The sequence below is a fragment of the Scyliorhinus torazame genome, chromosome 18 (genome assembly GCF_047496885.1).
Source record: "Scyliorhinus torazame isolate Kashiwa2021f chromosome 18, sScyTor2.1, whole genome shotgun sequence".
Classification (NCBI taxonomy): Eukaryota; Metazoa; Chordata; class Chondrichthyes; order Carcharhiniformes; family Scyliorhinidae; genus Scyliorhinus; species Scyliorhinus torazame.
This window is the reverse complement of record NC_092724.1, coordinates 3,519,128-3,533,000: the sequence shown is the minus strand read 5'-3', so window position 1 is coordinate 3,533,000 and position 13,873 is coordinate 3,519,128. Positions and strand designations below refer to the sequence as shown.

General features: G+C 45.6%; 1 protein-coding gene and 1 long non-coding RNA gene across 4 annotated transcripts in view; one reads left to right on the top strand and one right to left on the bottom strand.

Annotated features, from left to right (window-relative positions):
- Positions 1 to 13,873, bottom strand: part of LOC140394900 (uncharacterized) — a 153,439-nt gene that overhangs the window by 68,024 nt on the left and 71,542 nt on the right. The window contains exon 2 of the long non-coding RNA XR_011936067.1: positions 10,306 to 10,396. This is a non-coding gene — a long non-coding RNA (uncharacterized lncRNA). The remainder of the gene's footprint in view (positions 1 to 10,305; positions 10,397 to 13,873) is intronic.
- cbarpb (CACN subunit beta associated regulatory protein b) overlaps positions 1 to 13,873 on the top strand; it is a 237,467-nt gene that overhangs the window by 194,226 nt on the left and 29,368 nt on the right. For all 3 annotated transcript variants that reach the window (XM_072482065.1, XM_072482066.1, XM_072482064.1), the window contains exon 8: positions 2,934 to 3,132. In XM_072482065.1, coding sequence (XP_072338166.1) covers positions 2,934 to 3,132 — 199 coding nt within the window. The remainder of the gene's footprint in view (positions 1 to 2,933; positions 3,133 to 13,873) is intronic.

The window sequence follows — 13,873 nt, the reverse complement described above, 5'->3', positions numbered from 1 at the left end:
CACTCCCCAACCTGCACTTGTATACCTCTATTCCCTTCTCCCTCATATACGCATCAAGACTCTTCTTAAATCCATCGGTGCTATCTACTTCAACCATTCCATGTTACGGTGAATTCCACATTCTCATCACTCCTGATTTCTGTGTTTGATCTGTTGGTGCCTATTCCATGTTTATACTCCATTGTCCTGGACTTATCCCACAGGTAGAAACAGTTTCTTCAGATCCACCCCCTCAAACCCTTCTTAATTTTAAAGACCTTCATCAGGCTTTCTCTTTTCCAGAGAGAAGAGCGTCAGACTGCTCAATCTTTTCTTACAATTGCACCCTCTCAGTTCTGGTCACACTTTGTCCAGAGTTTCATTCCCCAGAGCGTTATTTGCCTTTTTGTAGTATCAAGACCAGAAACGCACATGCTACTCCAAGTACTACAAAATTTAACACTACAACTCAGCAAGGCTACTTCAATGGCACCTACTAAACGTCGAACCACTTCTACCTGGGACATGGCAGCACCATCAGCTCCAGGTTCCCTCTAAGTGACACATCATCCTATTTAGGTAATATATTGCCAGTCTTTCAATATTGCTGTGTCAAAAGATTGGAGCTCCTTTCCTAACAGCACTGAGGTAGAACTTGCAGCACGCAGTTCAAGAAAGTGAGTCAACGCTACCTTCTCAATGACAATTAAGGATGGACAATAAATGCTGGCCCATATCCTGCAAACAAATGAAGTCATAGTGTGGTGTTGAAGATTATCACCCTGCTCTTATATTCTCTTCTAACTTGACTTGTATTTCATTGAGTTTAGAAATGTTTAAGGGGTGATCCAACTGAGGTTTTTAAAATGATAATAGGATTCGGCGGAGTAGATGCTGCTTCCTCTGGGGTGGGGGGGGGGGGGGGGGGGTGGGGGGGGGGGGTCCAGAATAAGAGAACAAAAACTTCAATTTAGAACTAGGCCTTTGAGGACTGACATCAGGAAAGGTTAGTGGAAATCTGGAATTCACTTTCCCTCAATGACTGTGGTGCTGGGCCAATTGAAATGTTCAAGATTAAGTTTGACAGATTGTATTTGGTGAGGGTATCGATGGATATGGATCAAAGGCAGGCCAATGGAGTTGAGGTACACATCAGCCATGATCTAATTTAAAGATGTTGCAAGCTTGAGGGGCTGAATGGCCTACTACTCCTCTTCCTCTGCTCCTCGAAATGAATCACAGTATTTTGTCCGCACTCTTCACGGCTTTCTAAACATGTGTTGCTGCCTTAGTGACTCTTGTATCTTTACTTCCAGATCTATTTGCACGCCAGCCCAGTTTAGTTTCTTTCCTTGCAAGGAATAAATTGCCTCCTCATTCTGTCTACTTAAACCTCACACTCTAGCAGTTTATCTACCAACTCTGAAAGCCTATTTTGGTACAATCCTCCACATTATTACCTATGCACCCAATTCTGTATAATCTGCAAATTCCATCACCATAAATCCAAATTCAGAGTGTGAATCATTTATATATATATATACATATGGACGGGATTCTTCTGCCTCCCATCCGCGAGTTTCCCGGCAGCGGGAGGCAGTGCACAGTTCGCTGGTGGTGGGATTCTCTGCACCCAGAGCTGACAATGGAAATTCCCATTGGAGCCACCCCACACTGCTGGGAAACCTGCAGGAGGCGGAGCGCTGTCGGTGAGACCAGAGAATCCCGCTGGCATGAACAGTCGGAAAATTCCAGCCATAGTGGGGAGCACTGGCCCCTCCATACAAAACCAGAAAATACTGGACAATCTCAGCAGGTCTGACAGGGTCTGTGGAGAGAGGAGAGAGCGAACGTTTCCAGTCTGGATGACTCTTTGTCAGATTCCAGAATCCGCAGTCATTTCCTTTTGTCTTAGTGACCCCCATCGATTCTTTCCACTTGCTATCAGAATGTGAAACTTTCCTTATCTCTTCACTTTTCATTGTTTTTTGGCCATCCTCAAATCCGTTCTGCTTTCTGACCCTGACCGCACACCTTGACTACTCTACCGGACTCCTATGCAACATCTTGTCACAGACTTTCTACAACTCCACATATGCCAATCGCTCCAGGGAATTGCCGCTGTCTTCTCTTTGTTTTATTTCTTCGGAAAAAACATGAATGTCGGTTAAATATGACTGTTGCTTTTATTCCCAGTCTATGGGTTATTTTATTTTCCACCTCCAGGTGTTCCCTCGTCTTTTAGGAAGCATTCTCGAATCTTTCCAGTTACTGACATTAAGCTAACTGAGCCATGTTTTCCTGGGTTAGTGCTATCTCTCTTTGGCTGCCAGCCCTCTGGCGCTATTCCTTCCTCGTGTTTTATATGCTAGTACCTCCACTCTCCCCTCCCTCATGTCTTTGGGAATTTGCAATTGCACTCTATCTGGACCCTGGGGTTTTGTTCAGTTTGTCTGCAATTGTCTTTCTATCTTCACTTTTGGAATATTCATCTTGACTTCTTCCACTGTTATTATTTCCTCTTTGGTACAGTGAAAAGTAAGGCAACAGTTTCTATTCTGTATCCTTGCCATTTCAACATCATGTCATGTGAGTTTATATTGCTCATTCCATAGTGCCCCTATCCTTTGTTATTTAAATGCCTAAAGAATATTTTACTATTTAAGAAAGTACCTTTTGTTTGCAACCACTTGAAATGTTTACTGTGCAGGCAAAAGGCTGGGAACATAAAATCTGCCCATTCCATTAGTTTCAGGCATTTGCTTTCTACCAAAATGAAGCAAGGTGTAAATAGGTTGAAGTGTCACCAGCCTTCATTCCAAACATAGACTTGTCTTGCGCTCGTTTGTTCAATGGTTCAGCATTTTTCTTTTGCCTGACGCCACCAGAGGGCAAACTGTTTGAGTAAATTCGCAGATAGCGTCAAAGGTTTTTCTTTTTTTTCCCCCGGACAGATTGAAAGTCTAGCCGGCAGCACCAAAAGCGGCAGCGGCAGTGCCATCGAGGCAGTGACGGCGCCCAGCCAGGGCACAGTGCTACAGTTCTTCACTAAGCTGCGGAGACATGCCAGCCTCGAATCAGCAAGCCCCTACTTCAAGATCAAAAAGTGGAAGTTCGAAACCAGCCAGAGGGCACTGAGCCTTGACACCAGAGGTAAGATCATTGCGAACCCAGCAATTAGCGTGACACCAACTTTCTGTGATAGCTTCGGACTCACTAGCCTGTCGTAGCTCACGAAACAAAAAGAGATGGGTAGTGACATTATTTATCTTTAAAGAGGGTTACAATTCTTGAGATCAATCCCATATTAGTCACTCTGTAAATACTATACAATTTTACTGTATCTTACGTATTTGTTTCACTTTAGTAATGTGTAAGTTCGACAGGAGTTTTGAGTTTGTTGTTTGCAGTTCTTCTTTGTTTATTGTTGGATGGCCTAAGGCTCCAGTCTCTATGGAGGCATGGGTTCAAATCCCACCGCTGCCAACATTTCAGTTGACTCTCTGCAGCTTATTATTGCATTTATTGTTTTTAAGAAAACTGGGTTTGATTTATGTTACATGTGTGCAAACTTGAGCAATACATTGTTCCCATTAACTTAATTCTCCAACGCACAAACTGCTTAAGTACTGACCTATTCCACTGATATTGTTGTGTTAAGGTGCGTAATGGCTTTAGTGACGTTTGTAACACCTTGTGGGTCCAAGGCTACAAAAGTTCCAAGGGCCCAGATGCAGTCAGACGTCACAAAGTGGTGTATCAATCAGTTAACCAGAACTGCCTCATTTATCTTCTTCAGTACAATCTGACCGACAACTTTATTTTAAGGATGAATTTCTGCAAGTTCTGCAGTGATTACTTTTAAGATAAACCTGCAGAGATTTCAAACAAGCAGTGAAACAACACTTTTGAAAATCTCAAGAGTTACCTGTTGAAGCATCGTGTTACAGTCAAGAGTATGAAAGGCCTATTCAGTGGTCTCAGCCAAATGCATGTGTGTTGATATCAGCTGTAATGATGTTAGTTACTCAGATATTGAAGTTACATGAATTGATATGAATTGTTTAATGAACTAATGATGCATGGGGATTACGATACATGTCACTGCTATCAAGTATTCGTCTCCTTCACTGATCACTCGATAACGAGTATGATTGTCCACCTAAGAAACTCCATGTTGCTGGTCACATGTTCTGATGATCCGATCTTAGAGCCGCATCTTCGACCGCACACTTGGCAGGTGTTTCTGGGAGGTGGGATCGGTCCGTGGACTCTGGATCACTAGCATTCCTTTCTCAGGCTCCTTTTCCAGGCCTCCTCATGCCATCGGGCGACCTCGAAGAATTGTAACCCTTCAATCAGGAGGTTCCTCCAAGTAGGTGTCTTCTGAGAAAGGGTCCCCCAGGCATTGGCACACATATTGCATTTCTTGAGGTAAGCTTTCAGGGTTATTTGAAGCGCTTCCTTTGCCCTCCTCTTGTTTGAAAGCCTTCCTTGAGCTGGGCAAAGAAGATTTGCTCTGGCAGACGGAACTCTGACATCCTATCACATAGCTGGCCCAGCAGAGTTGGTTTCGGATGATCATGGCCTCGATGCTGGGGCTCTTGGCTCCTTCATTGTCACTGATCTTAGTAAGCTTGTCCTCTCAGCTGATGCCGAGAACCATAGTTGGGAGGATGACTGCCTTGTACCCGAGGATCTTGGTGTCATCACGGATATCAAGGTCATCAAAGACTCGTGTCCTTCGGCGTCCGAAGTCGGCGCTCGTGGATTGGATACGATGTTGGATCTCCGCATCGATGTCAGTCTTAGAGAAGAGGTGGCTCCCCAGGTAGGGGAAATGTTCCACATTTAGTTGGGGTTTTGATAGAGGGAGGGACCGGATCTTGCCCTGGGGCTGGTTGGTAAAGGACGGGAGTCTTCTTGAGGTGGAAGCTGAGGCCAATTCTTTGGTATGCTTCTGCGAAGGTGTCAAGCATGGCTTGGGGATTCTCTCCTGAGAGCAGCATCAAGCATTACAGGATTTGGAAATAAACTATTTTTTAAATATTCTATGATGAGAAAGGAAGGGGAAATAATGAAATGGATAGATAAAGAAAATCCAGCTCTTATACAGTTAATGCGATTGCAATGGTTAGATTATTTGTCCTGCTTAGAAAGGCTGGATATAATCATTTAAAACCACCCCAGCAGCTTTAGAGAATAGTGGAGAGCTCTCTTAGTGGATATTAAGTACGCATGTTTTGGGAGATTGTGTGTGTGTTTGGTTAGAGAGAGAAGGAAGGAGAGGACCTTGATGGCTCTGCTCTGATTATTGCCACAACCTCAAAAGATGTTCAGGTAGGCCCTCGTTTACAAGATAATAAATAGTTGCATTTTTCGATGTTTTCAGGAGTTTGCGGCATACTAATTATGCCAAATTTCCATAAGAAATATACTTAAATGTGGTTTAATGTATTTTTTTTCATTATTTTAGAATTAAAGGTTTTAATGTCTATACATAAAATTAGAAAAGTACATTGTTTGAGTGCTTAACATGGTGTTCAGGAGCCAACTAAAATTCCATTCACAAGTTTACACAGCGCACAGAAACAGACCATTCGGCCCAACCAATCCATGCTGGTGTTTATACTTCACCGGAACCTCATTCCATCTTTCTCCTACAAATCATTGGGCTGGATTCTTTGGCCATGCCCACTGCGAGATCGTCATGGACGTGACTATGTAAAGGTCAATTGACCTCGGGCAAGAATTTCAGATCGCCGGGCGGATGCGGCCGAAGAATCCTGTAACCCTTTTCCTTCAAATGCTTGTCCAGCTTCCCTTTAACAATAATAATTTTTATATTATCACAAGTAGGATTACATTAACACTGCAATGAAGTTACTGTGAAAATCCCTTAGTCGCCACATTCCGGCAGCTGTTCGGGTGAATTCAGAATGTCCAAATTTAGAGTACCCAATTCATTTTTTCCAATTAAGGAGCAATTTAGCGTGCCCAATCCACCTACCCTGCACATCTTTGGGTTGTGGGGGTGAAACACACGCAAACACGGGGAGAATGTGCAAACTCCACACGGACAGTGACCCAGAGCCGGGATCGAACCTGGGACCTCGGCACTGTGAGACTGCAGTGCTAACCACTGCACCACCGTGCTCCCATGTGCCTGCTGCTGTCCTTGTTCTCCCAGGTGTTGGAGGCTTTGAATTTGGAAGGGGTGGCAAAGAGGCTCCTTCGCAGTATTCTAGGAAGAACTGAGAGTGATATCCAATGTTCTGGCCAGTGATCCTCTTTCAACCATTGCCTCCAAAAAAATATGATCTAATCATGAATTCATTTTTCATTTCTGGCACCTTGCTGTGCTATAATTGGCTGCTCTTTGGAACATCCTTCTGGCATAATGAGCTAAATGCTCTTTCTTTTATTTTTGTTCCATATATTTCTGCAGCTTTGGTACATGTTAAAAATTTACATAAATGATGTTTTTTACACACTGTGGTCTGAATTTTACAGGGGGCTCGGATCACAGCAAATAGTGACATTTAAATTCAGTAAAATATCTGGAATTAAAAGTCCAATGATGACCACAAAACCATTGCCGATTGTTTTAAAAACCCATCTGGTTCACTAATGTCCTTTAGGGGAGGAAATCTGCCGTCCTTACCCGGTCTGGCCTACATGTGACTCCAGACCCACAGCAATGTGGTTGACTCTTAAATGCTCTCAGAAATAGCCGAACAAGCCACTCAATTCAAGGGCATTTAGGGATGGTGAATAAATGCTGGCCCAGCCAGCAAGGCCCACATCGCCTGAACAAATAAAAAGAAGATGCGCCGCTGTTCCCTCATGTTTTCCACCCCAGATGATGAAAAAGCAGAATCCCTATCCTTGTCCACCTGTCTGCACCAATTACATTATAGCACGGGCAGAGTAATATTTGGGTCAATTGATAAGCTAATTGATGAGTTGGCCGTTAATTATTTGTTTCAAATTGGCAAATAGGCTGCCGATTTCAGCCTGCATACTGTATTACGGGGAGCAGGTTGGGGGTGGGCAGGAAGGCACCCATCATATTTTATGCACCCCCCCACCCCCACCCCACCCAGCACCAAAATCACGGCTGGCGATGAGCCGTAAAATTCAGCCCCGTAGATCAGATATAAGCTGAGACAATCATGGAGTACTGAAAAAAGTTGCAGCCCCTAGCTTAGAAGAAAATATATCATGAAACACTATTCATCAGACATCTTGTGATGTTGCATTAATTGCGCTCAGTGAGTTATTGTTAATCAGATATTAATTGTATTCAATTGGTCACAAATGATGCATTCACTTGAGCCCTCATAGACTCAGACTAAAACTTTGGTTGTTGAGGGTTAGGAAGTGTATGTTTGCATTGTGCAACTGTGTAATAAAGGGGCAGCACGGTGGTGCAGTGGTTAGCACTGCAGTCTCACAGCGCCAAGGTCCCAGGTTCTATCCCGGCTCTGGGTCACTGTCCGTGTGGAGTTTGCACATTCTCCCCGTGTTTGCGTGGGTTTCACCCCCACAACCCAAAGATGTGCAGGGTAGGTGGATTGGACACGCTAAATTGCTCCTTAATTGGAAAAAATGAAGTGGGTACTCTAAAATATTTTTTAAACTGTGTAAACAAATATGTAAGTGGATAAAGATTGGCTCCAGTTCTATCCTTCACCAACTAGCTTTCTAGAATAGAACAGTTATTACCATATCAGGAAAAATGACAGTAGTGTCAGGAGTATCAATTTTATAGATACAGTGGCACACTGATTACATTATTGACCATTCTGTTGAACGCTGTATAAAAGAGACCAAAAAACACATTGGGTGAGATTTTCCATCCCCTCCCACCAGTGGTAGCTTACGGTCCTGTGCAAATCCCCCTCGCAGTGAGTTCCCTGGCAGTGGAGCAGATGAGCCAAGCAAAAGCCCATAGACCTCAACGGCACTGGAAGATCATGCCAGCGACTGTATCCCCTGGGGGAAATCTACTGTGGGAGGAACCAGAATATCGCAGCCATGCTTTTAAACCTGCCTGTCTGATCTCAGAAAGGAAATCAAATTCATTGAGAAAAATATTGAAAAATATTAAATCCTCATGGCCTGCAAAGGGAAACTATTAATAATCATAATATACTCAAATGGTGGAAGATATTTAATTTGCAAGCATCACGTACAAATGAGAACAGTAATTAGAGATCAACCCCCTAGAATATTGTTCAAACATCCAAATACAATCAAATTTGCAATGTAAAATCATAATATAAGAATTTTGTGACTTCCTATTGTGATTTGTACCGATGCACTCAACCCCGTTATCGGTAAATGGGCTGGGTTCTCCCAAAATGGGGCTTTGTCCCTTCAGGGGGCTAGCAGGCACCTTGAGTGCTTCAGCAGCTTTGGCTGCGGTACGGGCCCCCGCACTTCCAGTTCCGAGTCCGCGCATGCCCCATGGCAGACTCGGACTGCAGCACCCCCGATCGGCCGCACGCCTGAGGATCCGCCTGCCGTGGACTGAGTCCGCAGCTGCCACGCAAGAGTCCCAACCGGCCATAGCATGTTAGTTGCACGCCGTCGGGAACTCGGCCGGTCAGGAGCGGAGTCTCAATGGGGGGGCCTCTGGCAATGGCCCCCCAGCCGCATGGTGTAATTCGCGCAGATATTCGGGGCCCGGAGAAGCGCAGGACCAGCGCCGAGCCGGATTTCAGCGTGAAATTTGCTTCTCCGCCCCCGCGCCAAACGCAATTTCGGCATGGGGCTGCAGAGAATCCAGCCCAATATGTTACATGAATGTTGGGAGAAGATCTTGGCCGGAATTCTCCGGCTGTTGGGGTTCTCTGTTCCCGCTGGCACGCACTCCCGCCTGTGGGTTTCCCGGCAGAGTGGGCTGGCTTCAATGGGAAATCCCATTGACAAGCGGTGGGAAGAGAGAATCTCGTCACCAGCAAATGGCGCGCTGCCTAGAATCTCGGAGCTGGGGGACTGGAAAATCCAGCCCCTTCTCATTTGACTTCTTTACCCATCTATTCTTCTACTGCCAAATCTTTGAAATGTTTCACTTATAATCTACTTTTCGGTGTCTTGATGGACAAAATTGACTCTTTTGGGGTATATTTATATTTGAATCAGTGTGGGTAATTTAAACTTAATTCACCAGTCATTTTAGTGCAAAATGAAATCAAACAGAGTTTAAAACCATCATTGCACACAGTTCCATTTGTTTTGCTGGAGATCAGATGGCTGAAAACCTCCCGTCCCCTTCTCACTCTCTCCTCTCTTTCCAACCCCCCTCCACCACAACCACCACCACCAAAAGGCCTCTCCAATCCTGAGCCACCACCAACCGAGGCCGGCCAGCTTGTCCCAGGGAGACCCCTGACTCACCTGCTGAATCCAGCACAAAACACCTCTTCAAACTTCGAGTGCAGTACCAACGATGGCCACCAGACCCGGTGAGCACTGCTGGAGAAGAAGGAGACAGAGGGGGCACCTCAACAATGGAGACACACACAAAAAAAGATGACAAGGTGCTGTGAAGGTCGTTCAGGTGAAAGGTTGGCCTTCCAGAAGATTGCCTGTGGCCTTTCATGAACCCAATAAACATGACGGCTCCCTGACATTGCCACTGAATTCAACTATCCATGGCCTAGCTGGGGGCTGCCTCCACAGCATTGTTAGGCTCCCGCCACAGTGAGTGGCCTGTGCAGTGCCAGGAAAGTTGCTGCATTTGGGGCAATTGGCACTTGATTAAGGCATTAATTTGCTTCATGGTCTGCCTGTCTCCGTGGAGTGAGCTGCCGGTTCCTGTAGACCAACAGTTCCTGGAAAGATCACACAAGGTGGGAGAACACTGGCAACCATGCCAATAGGGTCTTCCACTCATTTCCTAGCACTATACCCCCCCCCCCCCCCCCCGAACTCAAACTCATTTCTGTGTCATGGGGATTACTCAGACCATTGATGGTGTATTAAAGGAATGTGCGTCTGCAACAAAGTGAGTAATTGAATCTCCACTCTATCACTTGCCAGATTTCAGCTCACTTCTTTCATACTTTTAGGTCTTAGTCCCAGAGACCTTTCCTTAATCACTGGGGGCACTATTAACAGCCTTTTCTAGAGAGAGGAATGTTTGGACATTTGCATCCTCAGAAGGCCATGCCCATGAAAGAGGTTGTACAGGCCCAGAGTAACTTCCCCGGACCTGGTTAAAGAAAAAAAGAAAAGACAATTATCCCTTTGGCAGAAGGACCAGTTCCGAACGGAATATTCTCCTTTGCCCCTGGATCAAGAAGGTCAGAAACTTACAATGTCGCGTCACCAGTAACCTCTTCACCTTCAGAAAGTGGCGATGACCTCTTCAATTCGCAGCTGTGCCAACAAAATCTGAATCAAGCAGCTGTGGGGATAGAGAAAAGGCAATAATGTCTCGTACTAAAGGCAAATGGGGAGAAGAAAACTGAATTTAAAAAATAGCACAGGCAAAGATCAAAGCAGTGGCTCTGTCATATCATCACTGAGATTAAACTCTGTTAGCGGGTAGAAGGTGCATGTAATCTTGTTTATATTGCTATAGATCATTGTATTACTGTTGGAAGAGACTCCTGCAATTGACTGATGTGTATTACATACAAACCCCGTGTGATAATATGCCTGTTTCAGAAAAAACATTTGTATTGCTGGTGACAGAGATGTCTGTTAGGTTTTGCTCTCCTTACTGTCTAAGGATAGCACAAAACTGCATTAGATCTTTTCGAGAAACCTCAAGAAGTCATAGAAAGACATGTTACAGTAAAAGGATGTGAATTGGCAAACCCAGTATTTCTGACTTTGCTGCTAATCCGCTGTATATAAAAAATGGAGGAACCTGATGGCTCCCAATATTACCTGGAAAACCATCAAAACAACCCTATTCGCACATTTTGTCTATTCTTTCATGAGATGTGGATTTCACTGCCTGGGCCAGCATTTGGTGCCCATTCCTAATTGCCTTTGAGGAGGTGGTGGTGAACTGCCTCAGTTCACCATGGTTTCAGCCCCAGTGGCGTCGGTACTCCCAGAGATGTTAGGAAGGGGGTTCCAGGATTTTGACTCAGCGACAGTGAAGGAATTATGACATATTTCCAAGTCAGGATGGTGTGCGACTTGGAGCAAAACGTGCAGGTGGAGGTGTTCCTAGGTGACTATGGTAGAGGTCCCAGGTTTAGAAGGAAATATTATCCCCTCTTCTTCACTGAGTATGGGAAATCCAGAGACTTTGAGCAAAGGTTATTGAGTTAAAAAGCTAGACAAATTACAACAATTGGAGAATTAATGAACTCGCCCTGATTCAGGCCAGAAGTGAACTAAGCAGCTTGAGAGAGTGACTAAAGCAAAAAGGACCCTTCCAACAAAGCAAGATAAAATATTATCAAACAGAGGTTGGTAGACAAAATATTCTGAGCAAGAGCACCCAGCACATATTCTTCAATAGCAAGCATAGAAAAGAACTGAGGCATTTGTTAGGGATGTGGAGGGTAAGCAAACATCCAAGTGAGATTCCCCACCCTGAATGCAAAAAAAGTGATTGCTCATGTGAAATGATCGTTCTCTCTTGCTGTACTCCAATGAGTTGCCTGCAGTGTTACATTTTACAAATCAGTTAGAATCGGATTCCAATTCAACTTTCAGCATTTGCACCAATGGCTTTTTCCTCGCATTTTAAGCTATTTTTTATTGCTACTCTTCCTTTCCCAGACCTGGGAACGCCTGCCGATAAGCCCCGAGCAACAAACATTGGAGTCAGATCGGCTTCCCGGTTCCGCCAGTGGCAGGTATCATTTTGTTTGGGATGGGAAAACTTGGGAGCGTGGGATTTCCTGTCCCACCCACGACGATGCCCACCGCTGGCGGGAGCGGAAAATCCTGGCCAGGATGGTACCTAGTCCTCTGTTGGAGGTTTTAACATCCTGCATATCTCACTCCCGCCATCAGGGCTGCACTGCCAGTTTACAAACACCACTGAAAATCAGGGCCGGTGTTCTCCACTGCGAGTCGTGCCCCGCTACCGCTGCTGGCGAGGACGGGGAATTTGGCCCAGAGCAAGGAAATGAGGTGCAAATCTTAGATTTGTGCAAATGAAAAGAGTGAAAGCGACTTTCTGTTGGAATAAAGAACAGGAGTTTGGAGGAAAATCAGGAGAGTGGAGATTTGTTTGGACAGTATTGTTTCCAGTCTCGGGTATTTATCTGATGCAGGGTCTCCGCAGACTAGGACTCGAATCAGCCCTAAAGGTGTAAGTGGCACAAATTTATTGCAATTTCATTATGTTAAAGCCCTGCCACACTCTATCTTTCGATATTGACTGGTGTCTGCTCACAGTTCACTTTACTGAAGTGATTGATCATAGTTCTAGCTAAGTAAGAGCGATTGGGGCTGTTAGGCACAAGATAAGAAAGGACACTGACACTGGCAGCTGGTAACAGGAAACAGTGACTATCAGCACAGTACAGGTGTGCCACTGGATCTGAAGGTAAATGCTGTGCAATTGCACAGGATATACCATCGGGGGATACCGACCGGGCTGGCTTTATAATACACAGCCTTGTACAATTCCACTCATTCTGCCTTGTTAGCCAAGACATCCTGCTACAGAAACAAAGCTTCTTTATTACAGGGGAATGGACTGGCTGTTAGAGAAAATATTGTACAATTTGATTATGAAGAGTCAGGATTTAAATCTAATAAATATTTGTCTCCCGATTCCATGTAGACTATGGTAGCCTAGCAATTGGGTTACCGGGTCAGCAACCCAGAGGTTAAAAGGCACCTTGGTAAGATAAGAAATTGAATTCAATAAATGTGGTGAGTTATGGGCTGGTGCCATCAAACCAAGGCGTGCAGGAAGATCTGACTTCCACTCAGGGCCTGATTTGAAATTTGGAGCCTGAGAAGGAAAAGATTACATGTTAGTCGATTAACTTCCTCGGCATTTTTGTTCTCACAGCAGCTAACAGCTTCCCTTAAATTGATCTCTGTTATAGTAATGGAGGAGTTAGTGTAGAGTTTAAGCTGAATACATTCGCAGCACATTGGACAAAAAGACACACAGAAGAAATAAAAATTGGGTGCAATTCAGTGGGCCTGTTGTGCCCGGCACAGATCCGGGGGCAACGGGTGGATGGCGCGTGAGCCCCAAATCGGGCTCCGTGCCGTGCTGAGCGTTAGCCACCGACTCACGCATCTGGCACGATCTGGATCTCCCCATTGCTGGGGGAGATCCAGGTCTGCATATTCAAATGAGCCGTACAGCTCATTTAAATACCTGGATGCTGGATTCGCCAGGGCGCCCAGGAATCAACTGAGATCTCACAGGCGGCATTTAGTACAGGTCCACACAAACCTGGACCAGCCGTAATGGCACCAGGCCATTGGCGATCCCGGGAGGTCGGGGACAGGGCAAGGTGGCACCCTTGCACTACCCTGGCACCTGGGCACCTTGGCACTGCCACACAGATACCCTGGCAGTGCCACCCAGGCACCCAGCCAATGCGACCCTGGCACTGCCAGGTGCCTAAGTAGCACTGCCAAGGTGCCATGGTCACTGCCAAGGTGCCAGTCTGGCAGTGTCAGGGTGCCCAGATGCCAGGTTGCCCAGGGAGTGGGGGCCATGCCAGATAGAGGGGGTGAGGGTGGTACCCGGGGCCTCTCAAGGTTGGGGGGGAGTGAGGGGGATGCTCAAACGAGACTGAAAGTGGGGGGGGAGATCGGGGCTGCTGAACAAAATGGCACCCTGATCGGCGAAGAGCCTTTCAAGCTCACCAGCAGGAAATCCCTCTAAGTGCAGCCTTGGCAGGGAGAAACTCACAGAGGCCAAAATCTTTGCACCATAAGGCAG